This window comes from Notolepis coatsorum, assembly GCF_963971535.1.
Source record: "Notolepis coatsorum genome assembly, chromosome: 19".
Classification (NCBI taxonomy): Eukaryota; Metazoa; Chordata; class Actinopteri; order Aulopiformes; family Paralepididae; genus Notolepis; species Notolepis coatsorum.
Genome location: NC_140183.1, coordinates 58,258,462 through 58,270,977, shown reverse-complemented (window position 1 = coordinate 58,270,977; position 12,516 = coordinate 58,258,462). Strand labels below are relative to the sequence as shown.

Sequence of the window (12,516 nt, the reverse complement as noted above, 5' to 3'; positions counted from 1 at the left end):
GCCAAAAGGAACAACAATAGTCAGAAAGCCCAACAGACAAGGCTTGGAACATCTAGAAACAAGAGTACTGTAGACCAGTCATAACAAGATACCTGATGTGTTGCTAACAAGAACAGATATTACATATTTCATACCTTTGTGTTTGAAGACACTTTTGAAAGACACTTATAACTGCTGCTGTGACCCATTGTCACCTCCATATTTATACTGTAAACACTGTGAATCGGAACGGGCAATAACGTCAATGTTATGATGAATTGAAAATGGGGGACCCTGATGTAAACAAGACGAAAGTCTTTCTCTGGTCTGCATCCCCTTAACAATTGTATGTATTGAGCTGTACTGTACTGTACCCATTCTGCAATCTGTTAATAAACTTTTCAATCAATCAATCAAAACTCACTGTGCCTTGTATATATCTTATACATACATTATTTTTTTTATTAAAATATCTATTTTTACCTTATTTTTTAGCACTTGCTTGTATTTAAATTGTTATTTTTCTTTGTTAAGTATTGTGTGATTTTGGGTGAAGGGCGGACTAGTAAGATTATATCAGGAGGATATACTGAGGATGGCTGACGGATAGGATAGGCCACCTCAAGCAGCGCTTTTATTCCACTGACTTATATTCACCCAGCCATGTGTGCGCCATGTTGACATAGACTTATGTGCTTATGTAAACCACATGGTCCAATACATTTGCTCTATTTGCTTAACCAAATTTTCCTCTGGAAAGCCTCAGGGGTTAAACTTTTTTTTTAAGCACAGGAAAGTAATCATTAAAATTCTCAAATTATATTTAGTTTGCTTGCTGGTCAGTGACGCACTTTAGTTTTGTAGTACGATTCCCTTGTAAGAGCAAGGTGAGTCAAAGACTTGTGCATAGTGTTGATATAAGAATGCAGGTTCACTGGTTGAGCCAGAAAGACAAGTGACAAATTAATGGTGTTGCATTTCTCTCGCTCTCTCTCACACACACACAAAGACACACGAGTAACGTTGATAGCTTTATTTTTGTGCTGGATATGGATGGATATGTTATTTTTCAATAATATAGTTTCACTTTGTCCTCAGTATCAAAACGGATAAATCTCTTGTCGTCAGAACAACAATCGGATGGTTCACATAAAAGGTTTAATAGAGCAGGTACTGCAGTGTATATACATGCATGACATTCTTCATTTTGGAGGGCTCAGGTTGACTGGAATCGTTCTATTTTGGAGCTTCAGAAATTCCACACATCTTTCTGTAAAACAAAACAAAAAGAAGACGTGAGTGAGTGAGTGAGTGAGTGAGTGAGTGAGTGAGTGAGTGAGTGAGTGAGTGAGTGAGTGAGTGAGTAGATGTGTGAGTGAGTGAGTGAGTGAGTAGGTGTGTGTGTGAGTGAGTGAGTGAGTGAGTAGGTGTGTGTGAGTGAGTGAGTGAGTGAGTGAGTGAGTGAGTGAGTGAGTGAGTGAGTGAGTGAGTAGATGTGTGAGTGAGTGAGTGAGTAGGTGTGTGTGTGAGTGAGTGAGTGAGTGAGTAGGTGTGTGTGAGTGAGTGAGTGAGTGAGTGAGTGAGTGAGTGAGTGAGTGAGTGAGTGAGTGAGTGAGTGAGTGAGTAGGTGTGTGTGTGTGTGTGTGTGGGAGTGTGTGTGTGTGTGTGTGTGTGTGTGTGTGTGTGTGTGTGTGTGTGTGCGTGTGTGTGCATGCTCTAGTATTTATACCCTTGTGAGGAACAAATGTCCCCTCAAGGATAGAAACATGAGCTAAATCTGTTAATGTGAAGTCATTTTATGACATTTAAGGGTCAGGGTTAGATTAAGGCTAGTATGAGTCAGGACTGTGAACAGGCATTTTGGGGGACATAGGCTCAAGCAAGAAGAGGGTACCTACACCTAAAAATATACATTTTAATTATACATTTTTTTTGAATAGGGTCATTTAAAATGCACTCACTTCACTTGAATAATTGCACACACCTCAATACCAATTCTGAAGTCTGACAGTCTGAATGCAAATCAACATAAACCACCTCCACACAGATCTAACACAGCTACATGGTAGGTCCGTCCTCAACAAAGACATTTCTGGTTGAGGAATTAGTCACAGGATTGTCTAATCCAATAGAACAGTCCATATAATCGGCTAATCTGAACGATTCAGTGTCCTTCTGCATGTGAAGCAGTCACGGACCTGTAGAATCTGGTGCTTATTAAACGATAGAATCTGTAATGTCGTCAAACAGCGACCTCTGGGCAAAAGGTATTGCGCTTTGTTTGCATTTTTTGTTTTGGTCTGACGTGTGGGTTGGATAGGGGAGGGGTTGCTAGTGCTGGTCACACAGCTCTGCCAAGAGAGGTCTGGAAATCCACTTTAATAACTTACTAAACTCCAACCCATAAGTCAGACCAAAACAACAAACAACAACACAAAAGTGAATAAAGTGCAACAGGGTCTCTTTAGCATAGAGGGCGCTGTTACAGATTCAAGACCAAAGTATTTCTGTGGATATTATTGTGATACTAGCAAATGAGCTCATAATTTCCCAAGAAATAAACTATTTTGCATGAAGGAAAATACCCTATAAACAACAAATAGACTAAAAGTGGAAGATGCAACTCTGTGTACAAGAACAAACATGTGTACATAATATGCTTTCGATCAGCACATCTGCTTTAATCAACTTCAATACTGTACATTTTAGTCATTTAGCTGAACGCTTTTATCCAAAACGACTTCTGTACAAAGGTCAGCAGGAAGGGTGCAACTCCGGCAGCTAAGTCACAGTGTTTGTCAAACAGTATTGAACTCGGGTACTACATAGTAGTAGTATAGACATATTAGCATAGTATGCTAGTACACTGTATAACCACCAAATATATACCACCAAACTGAGAGCAGGAACGTGTGTCAAAGAGATGGGGAATAAAACACATTGTTATTATTGCTTACTCTGTTGTTTTGTTGCTTTTGTTTCTGTTTTGTTTTGTCTTTTTTGTTTGTTATTTGTTGTTTGTTGTTTTTGTTATATAAGATTGTCAAATAACTCTGTATTGTCTTTGCGGACCCCCTTGAAAACGAGATGGTTTCATCTCAAGGGGTTATTCCCAATAAAGAAATTTCAATATATTATAGAGGTGGCCAGACATTTCAGAAACGAGGCTTTCTGGGGGAGCTTGCTTAAAACGTCTTACCGTCCTTCCGCATTGGTCGTGTCCACAAACGCACAAATGGCCTTGTCTCTGTCCAGGATCTGCTGTTTCAAGCCTTGAATCTCCGCCTGAGTCTTGTTTTTAGCCTCTTCCTGTTCAACTGAGATCATAAAGAGGAGAGGGGGGAGTATTATTATTATGCACAAAATATCTCAGGATTTCCATGTTCAATACAGTGTATGTCAGTGGTTTTAGTCAAGAGGGGATTATGTCTACATAATGATAAGAAAGTAACCCTTTCACTACCACACTACCAAAGGGTTTACCATTTCACTGCGACAATACAGAAGGTTAACCCTTTCACTACCACACTACCAAAGGGTTAACCCTTTTCACTGCGACAATACAGAAGGTTAACCCTTTCACTACCACACTACCAAAGGGTTAACCCTTTTCACTGCAACAATACAGAAGGTTAACCCTTTCACTACCACACGACAAAGGGTTAACCCTTTCACAACCACACTACAGAAGGTTAACCCTTTCACTACCACACTACAGACGGTTAACCCTTTCACTACCACACTACAGACAGCTAACCTTCTGTAGTGTGGTAGTGAAAGGGTTAAGACGTGTACTGTCCCTGACATGTCCTTTGTGGTTTTGCTTTGTCTTCTTATCTGGTGTCAAGTTTTGCATCGTTGGCATTTGGACTTGAGCAAAGTGTGCAGATGTGAGATTGAAACCCCAGGCTGCTCTGTGACATGAAGACACGTTACCTTTGAAATCTGAACGATTCTGTGTCCTTCTTCTGCAAGTGAATGCAATCATGGAGAACGACCTGTTTAAAATCTAGTGCGTATTAAAAGGTAGAATCTGTCATGTTGTCAAACAGCGACCTCTAGGCAAAAGAGCTCCTCTTTGGTATTGCGCTTTGTTTGCATTTTGGTCTCATGTGTGGGTTGGATTTCAGTGGGTATTGTGATACTAGCAATGAGCTCGTAATTTTCCAAGAAATAAACTATTTTGCATGAAGGAAATTACCCTATAAACAACGAATCGACTAAAGGTCTAATACCTGGAAGGTGTAGCTCTGTGTGATGTGAGATTGAAGCCCCAGCCAGGCTGTGACATGAAGATACGTTACCTTTGAGTTTTGCGACGCCCTCCGTCATCACCGTCTTCTTCTTCTCAGTCTCATCCTGAAGCGGAGAAGAGCAGAAATGAAGTCGAGAGAGAGAGAGAGAGAGAGAGAGAGAGAGAGAGAGAGAGAGGAATATGAAGAGGCTATTCAGGATCAGAAACACTGTTTTATTAAATACAATGAACGTCTGCAGAGACACTCAACAACTCACCGGTTCCACAGTACGACAAACACACACGCGGTTAATGACTTCTTCAATATCTATCCAAGCTTTAGCGTCCCATCCTGAATATTGAATTTCCTGTGAGAATCCTTTGTGCCTCTCAACATTCACTACTCCTCCTATACTTTAAGACACCGGGCCTAAACATACACACTAGGCAATACACGTTTGTCACCATCCTCCTCTCAATATAAACGGTAATCCGGAATACTGCCACGGGTGATTACACCCAATAAACATACACCTTTACAATTCTGTATAGGAAGTATAGCCCGACCGTGTTTGCGAAGCAAGCAGCTTACCCAACCTCAGGTGGAAACAGCATGAGTGCCTTTGTTTGACATAGCGAAGTATTGTATTAGCCTACAATAACCCTACACCTGTTGTATGGTGAAACCTCCCATTGGCATGGTTTTGTTTTGTGTGCGTGTGTGTGTGTGTGTGTGTGCGTGTGTGTGTGTGTGTGTGTGCGCACGTGTGTCATGTCCCATACCTTCTCCACTTTACAGGCCACCAGACTTGCGTCCAGATCTTTCGCCGTTTTAACGCTCTGCTCCTTCTGCTTGGTCAGCCGGTCCATGGTGATCCTCAGGGGCGCCAGCGCCTTGTTCACCTCCTGGATCTTGATCTTCATCTGGACGATGCCCGCCTCCTCCCGCCGCACCTCCGCCGAGTTCTGGGCCAGGCTGGCCTTCATGCTGCGCAGGCCGAACTCCTGCCGCACGGCCTGGTAGACCATCACCGCCATGACGCTCACGCTCAGGAACACCACGGCGGACATGAGCTTCATCCTGCTCCGAGGGAAAGGACACAGAGAGAGAGAGAGAGAGAGATAGAGAGAGAGGGGAATAAGGTGGAAGAGTTGCAGCAGAGCCTGATGGCTGAAGGTCCTCTAAGCTGTTCTCTGTCACTTGTTGTCAACCATTCCGACTGAGACTCTGTTTAGCCGTGTCTGTGTGTCTGAGTGAGTGAGTGAGTGAGTGAGAGAGAGAGAGAGAGAGAGAGAGAGAGAGAGAGAGAGAGAGAGAGAGAGATTGGCTTTCCTCAAGGTCCCGCCCTCCGATACAGATACAATCAGTGTGAATGTGGTCATTCTACCTGGAACCGGCTCAACCTGCTGAGCTAGATTATTGGGTGTGAATAACATCAAGCCTACTTCCTCATTTGCCTGCCTGCTGTCCCTCTCTCTCTCTCTCGCTCTCTCTCTCTCCCTCCCTCCCTCTCTCTCTCTGACACACACACCCATTAATTAAAAAAGAGAGAGACACAGAGAGAGAGAGACCAAGACACTATACCAAGACACCAGAGACATAATACTTCCCACAAATTGCAAACACCCAAAGAGACTTTGAAAACAAGGAAAATAACTCAAAACTCCCATACCTACTGGGAGAAATACAACAATGTGCAAACACACCAGCAAGATTTGTGAGCTGCTGTGACAAGAAAAGGACATCCAACGGAATACAACCACCATAAAGACCGTCAATCACACAAAAAAAATCCTTCTGAACTGTACTGATTTCTTCTGATTTCTCTGTTTGATTGTTTTGTTTGGCTTTGGCAATGTATACGTATGTTTCCCATGCCAATAAAGCCAATTTGAATTGAATTGAAATTGAATTGACAGAGAGAGAGAGAGAGAGAGAGAGAGAGAGAGAGAGAGAGAGAGAGAGAGAGAGAGAGAGAGAGCAAAATAATGGCCTTGACGGTATTCATGCTCCAAGAATCTAGTTCAACAGGTGGAGCCGGTTCCAGGTAGAATGACCGCTGCAATACAAGCTGAAGTTGGGGAACAGACATTGTGGATATGTAGAATCAAACTTATGTTAGCTTACTGGGCTAATTTACAAGGTCATAATAGCTCACATCCAACTAAGTCTATTACACAAGATTGTTGGGAACATAATAAAACGGATAATATGAGTTTTGGATGGATAGGGAATACTATAGCGGAGAGATATTACCTACATAATGTACGGTATAGTCCAGCAGTTCCACATTCAATAATTCCACCCTGGTTATTTATGAATCCATTAGTAGATTTAGATATACAGCAAGAGAGAGAGACCAAGACACTATACCAAGACACCAGACATAATACTTCCCACAAATTGCAAACACCCAAAGAGACATTGAAAACATGGAAAATAACTCAAAACTCCCATACCTACTGGGAGAAATACAACAATGTGCAAACATAACAGCAAGATTTGTGAGCTGCTGTGACAAGAAAAGGACATCCAACGGAATACAACCACCATAAAGACTGTCAATCATACAAGAAATTCCTTCTGTACTGTACTGATTTCTTCTGATTTCTCTGTTTGATTGTTTTGCTTGGCTTTGACAATGTATACGTATGTTTCCCATGCCAATAAAGCCAATTTGAATTGAATTGAAATTGAATTGACAGAGAGAGAGAGAGAGAGAGAGGTCATAATAGTTCACATCCAACTAAGTCTATTACACAAGATTGTTGGGAACATAATAAAACGGATTATATGAGTTTTGGATAGATAGGGAATACTATAGCAGAGAGATATTACCTATATAATGTCTATCTCAAACCTTGCCCCTTTTCTTGATCCTCCACAACTGTCGCTTACGTCCTGTGTAGTGATTGTAATGGTACATAATGGTACAACATTGTTCCGCCCGAACATTCTGGAACGTTTGTGATGATGTCATCATGGCAGAACATTCTAGAACCTTCTGCCCGATCATTCTGGAATGTTCGAGTCGTGATGATGTCATAGTAGAACATATGGTGATGATGTCATAGTAGGACCTTCTTGAAGCTCTAACATTCCTATTTAAGCGGCATTCTGTTTAGCTTTCTAGTAATGTATTGTATCTTGTAGTTGTGCTGATTTAAAGGAGGTACCTTCGACTTCAGGACATCGCCTCAGACTCCCGTCTCTCAGCACTACACCTGGGTATTTATGAATCCATTAGTAGATTTAGATATACAGCAAGAACTGCGAAATAAATCCAAACAGGCCCATTCTGGTAATGTTGTACAAAATTGGTCAGCACTATATAGATAGTGTAATGGAAATATTATCATGTCATTATAGATCTGTGTTGAAATACATATTCTATCATACATATTCGATAGCCTTGACTAGTTTAATATAGGTCAACTAGCAGAGCTCAAAGACACTAGGGCGACAGTCTGGCTGATGTTCTTAAAACAACCTCAAGGGCCAGGACAGATAGACATTTCCAAGTAAATCACATCTTGTTCTTTTCTTGTTTAGTCTTGACTCCAGTCTTGCCTCAGGGTCAGGACAACAAACCCTTAGCCTGCTTGGCTTTGACAATGTATACGTATGTTTCCCATGCCAATAAAGCCAATTTGAATTGAATTGAAATTTAATTGACAGAGAGAGAGAGAGAGAGAGAGAGAGAGAGAGAGAGAGAGAGAGGTCATAATAGTTCACATCCAACTAAGTCTATTACACAAGATTGTTGGGAACATAATAAAACGGATTATATGAGTTTTGGATAGATAGGGAATACTATAGCGGAGAGATATTAAATATATATAATGTCTATCTCAAACCTTGCCCCTTTTCTTGATCCTCCACAACTGTCGCTTACGTCCTGTGTAGTGATTGTAATGGTACATAATGGTACAACATTGTTCCGCCCGAACATTCTGGAACGTTTGTGATGATGTCATCATGGCAGAACATTCTAGAACCTTCTGCCCGATCATTCTGGAATGTTCGAGTCGTGATGATGTCATAGTAGACCATATGGTGATGATGTCATAGTAGGACCTTCTTGAAGCTCTAACATTCCTATTTAAGCGGCATGAATGAATGAATGAATGAAAAACTTTATTTAACAGATTGCAGAATGGGTACAATACAGTACGGCTCAATACATACAATTGTTAAGGGGATGCAGACCTGAGAAAGACGTTTGTCTTGTTTCCATCAGGGTCCCCCATTTTCAATTCATATAGACATTTATGACATACATAACATACATGACATTTATGGCATAGGGACATATAGGTATTTAGTACTGATACATTTGTGACATAGGCGGTATTCAAATATACAGTACTGTTACCCCTAGATCCTGACAGAGTATATACATATGATGGGGAGGGGACTGTACATTAGGAGGGGGTGGGTGGGTGGGAGGGGAATATACATACGGCGGGGAGGGAATATATACATGCGGTGGGGAGGAGACTGTCTGTTTAGCTTTCTAGTAATGTATTGTATCTTGTAGTTGTGCTGATTTAAAGGAGGTACCTTCGACTTCAGGACATCGCCTCAGACTCCCGTCTCTCAGCACTACACCTGGGTATTTATGAATCCATTAGTAGATTTAGATATACAGCAAGAACTGCGAAATAAATCCAAACAGGCCCATTCTGGTAATGTTGTACAAAATTGGTCAGCACTATATAGATAGTGTAATGGAAATATTATCATGTCATTATAGATCTGTGTTGAAATACATATTCTATCATACATATTCGATAGCCTTGACTAGTTTAATATAGGTCAACTAGCAGAGCTCAAAGACACTAGGGCGACAGTCTGGCTGATGTTCTTAAAACAACCTCAAGGGCCAGGACAGATAGACATTTCCAAGTAAATCACATCTTGTTCTTTTCTTGTTTAGTCTTGACTCCAGTCTTGCCTCAGGGTCAGGACAACAAACCCTTAGCCTTAGGCGTTAGGCCTATCTTCTGTTTTTATTTGATTTTCTATGTTCTCCTTTGCAGAACTCCGTGAGGTGCTTGCTACATAAACATTCTAACCTCTATGAATGTAGCACATAGCGTGTATATTGAGTACGTAGGGTATAAGAACTGCAGTGCTGCAACCCCATACATATAGGGGCCTGTACCGTGTGTGGGGGCCTGTACTGTGCGCTGCACTATACTGCGCATGCGAGAAACAAAGTAACATATAGGACACTAGAAACATAAAGTAACATAAGGAAAATAGGACCTAATGTCCAAAATATTTTTGTCTTAAACTGAATATCAATTGGATTAGGAGTAACCAAATAAAGCATTCAATGCAACCAATTGTCTATGTCTATAGACTAGAATTGTTTATCTTAAACTGAATATCAATTGGATTACCAGCCCTGACTGTTACTCTAAGATTAACCTCTTCTGGATGAGGGCCTACATTTAACCCTTAGACTAGATTAGAATTACTTTACTTTGTTTCTCGCATGCGCAGTAGTGCACCGCACAGTACAGGCCCCCAACGTACAGTACACACAGGCCCCTCCTATGTATGGGGCTGCGGCACTGCAGTTTTAAGCTATTGTGTATCTTGGCATTTGATTTATCTCTGACTGCAGCAAGTGGGCGGGTCAAAGGCAGGACCACATGACAGGTGATACTAGTGTTCACCTGTCCTCTCCCTCTCTCTCTCTCTTTCCCTCCCACTCCACTCCCCTCCCCTCCTCCTTCTCTCTCGTTTATGTCATTCGGTAACACCGGTGCTTCAGTCAAGTGAGCAGCAGCAAGGATCCATTCTGTTCCTTTGTTGTCAGGAAACTGAAAGCAAACTGAAGAGACCAGAGGAGCTAAAGCAACTAGTCCACTCACCCAGAAGAAGCACCAGGAATCTTAAGGGCAAAGGGGCCAGATCAACTTGGAACTTCTTCATACAGTAGTATATCCCACATGGAAATCAGAAAGTGGCTACAGTAACCAACTGCCTTTTCAGGTACACACATCTCGCATCCACAAACAAGCACAACCCAAAGCGGACACACACACGGCCTCCCTCCTGTCGACAAAGCAACATGAAGCTCTACATAGGCTTGGTGTTCTTGACGGCAGTAGCGAGCGTGGCCCTGTTCGCGGTGGTGAACGTACGGAGGTCGGAGGTGGAGAGGGAGAGGAAGAGGAGCAGGTTCCAGGACGTGAAGCGCCGCGTCACGCAGGATGTGCTCGTGGAGTACCGGGAGGAGATGAGAGCAGTGGGGGTGCTCCTGGAGAAGGCCGCCGCCGACTTGAAGGTGCTGGAGCCCGAGGTCAGCGCCCTCCTGGACACGGAGAAGCAGAAGATGAGCGACGTCGCGGCGTGCCAGGGAGACAAGGTGAGGGGGAGGAGGCGGGGTGAGTGATTGATTGAAAACTTTATTAACGGATTGCAGAATGGGTACAGTACAGCTCAATACATACAATTGTTAAGGGGATGCAGACCAGAGAAAGACTTTTGTCTTGTTTACATCACTCCCAAAATTGAAACACATCTAGCTTGAATAAAACTGAATAAAGGAGTTTTAAACCCGTTTAGTCGAGAGCGTGGAACTCTACCTCCTCCCAGAGGACAGTTACTGTAGCTCATACTCGGCATGTAAAACATGGGAGGGGTCCGAGACAATTCTATTGGCTTGCCTTAGAGTAGCCTGTTTAAAAATAGACTGCAGCGATGAGTGACCTTTCACCCCTATGATCTTCCATGCAGTCTGTATCAGACGGACCAGTTTGGACTTTAGTTGTACAGACAGGTTACCAAACCAAGCTGTAATACCGTATCTGATGAGACTCTAATACAGACTGGTAAAAAAGTAACATACATTTTTGATCTACACCATGAACTCTAAGACGGCGTAGAAAGTGCAGTCGTTGTTGTAGTCTGCTACACAGGCTGTCTAACTGCGGTCAAGTGAGCCGTCTTTTGTTTTTGCGTGGTCAAGTGAGCCGCTCTTGTTTTTCGAGTGCGCGATTAGTTCCAGGTTTACGGTAATGCATTAAAACAAGCCTGGGACGCTGTTGTAATGAACCGACGTGACTTTTGAACACAGTCTCACAAGTAGATCTTACAGAAATACTTAATATGACATTGAATGCGCATCGAATCAATAGGACGTTTAGTCTAATCAATAGGACGTTTCGTATGTGCAGTATTATTGAACATCGAATCAATAGGACGCGCAGTATATTCGATCACTAAACTAAAGCTACAGACAATTCCACAGAGGAACACTTCCGGTGAGAATTTCAAAGTAAAGGATGGCATGTGGTTCATTTCTATTATTTCATAAGTAGTTTATTACACTGCCATGTTTGTACTTAATACTTCTCAAGACTACTTGCACAAATAATATTAACTACTTTTACTGTGTACTTTGAGTAATTTGAGTTTCAAAGTCCTTTTTATAGAACAATGAGTATTTTCGACTAACTTTGATGTGGGATAAAAAAAGATTTTCCCATAAGCACTTTATGAAACTGCCATGGTTGTACTTAGTACCTCTTAGACTACTTGTACAAATTATATGAAATATTTTTACTGTGTACTTTTTGAGTAATTTCAGTTTCAAAGTCCTCAGAATCAGCATTTTCGACTAACTTTGATGTTGGATAAAAACAATTCTTCCCATAAGCACTTTATGAAACTGCCATGGTTGTACTTAGTACCTCTTAGACTACCTGTACAAATTATATGAAATATTTTTACTGTGTACTTTTTGAGTAATTTGAGTTTCAAAGTCCCCAGAATCAGCATTTTCGACTAACTTTGATGTGGGATAAAAAAAGATTTTCCCATAAGCACTTTATGAAACTGCCATGGTTGTACTTAGTACCTCTTAGACTACCTGTACAAATTATATGAAATATTTTTACTGTGTACTTTTTGAGTAATTTGAGTTTCAAAGTCCCCAGAATCAGCATTTTCGACTAACTTTGATGTGGGATAAAAAAAGATTTTCCCATAAGCACTTTATGAAACTGCCATGGTTGTACTTAGTACCTCTTAGACTACTTGTACAAATTATATGAAATATTTTTACTGTGTACTTTTTGAGTAATTTCAGTTTTAAAGTCCTCAGAATCAGCATTTTCGACTAACTTTGATGTGGGATAAAAAAAGATTTTCCCATAAGCACTTTATGAAACTGCCATGGTTGTACTTAGTACCTCTTAGACTACTTGTACAAATTATATGAAATATTTTTACTGTGTACTTTTTGAGTAATTTCAGTTTCAAAGTCCCCAGAATCAGCATTTTC

The 12,516-nt window shown here is 41.4% G+C and overlaps 2 protein-coding genes across 2 annotated transcripts in view; one reads left to right on the top strand and one right to left on the bottom strand.

Annotated features, from left to right (window-relative positions):
* Positions 1-997: 997 nt before the first annotated feature.
* LOC311245874 (uncharacterized protein) lies at positions 998-5,474 on the bottom strand. Its single transcript, XM_084335899.1, has 4 exons — positions 4,997-5,474; positions 4,284-4,338; positions 3,179-3,296; positions 998-1,249 (listed from the first exon to the last, which is right to left on the bottom strand). Exons 1-4 carry the CDS (start codon positions 5,291-5,293, stop codon positions 1,216-1,218), a joined length of 504 nt encoding a protein of 167 aa, XP_084192025.1. The 5' UTR covers positions 5,294-5,474; the 3' UTR covers positions 998-1,215.
* Positions 5,475-9,924: 4,450 nt separating this feature from the next.
* Positions 9,925-12,516, top strand: part of LOC311246047 (uncharacterized protein) — a 55,959-nt gene continuing 53,367 nt past the window's right edge. Inside the window, exon 1 of the mRNA XM_084336118.1 lies at positions 9,925-10,596. Within this exon, the coding sequence (XP_084192244.1) occupies positions 10,300-10,596 (297 nt within the window). The 5' untranslated portion in view covers positions 9,925-10,299. The remainder of the gene's footprint in view (positions 10,597-12,516) is intronic.

Bases quoted from the DNA above. Each gene is read 5' to 3' on its own strand.
- LOC311245874 (XM_084335899.1), bottom strand. From the start codon at position 5,293: ATGAAGCTCATGTCCGCCGTGGTGTTCCTGAGCGTGAGCGTCATGGCG. The intron at 4,339-4,996 runs GTATGGGACATG...TCTCCGCTTCAG, and splicing joins TGGCCTGTAAAGTGGAGAAG to GATGAGACTGAGAAGAAGAA. The intron at 3,297-4,283 runs GTAACGTATCTT...TTATGATCTCAG, and splicing joins GGGCGTCGCAAAACTCAAAG to TTGAACAGGAAGAGGCTAAA.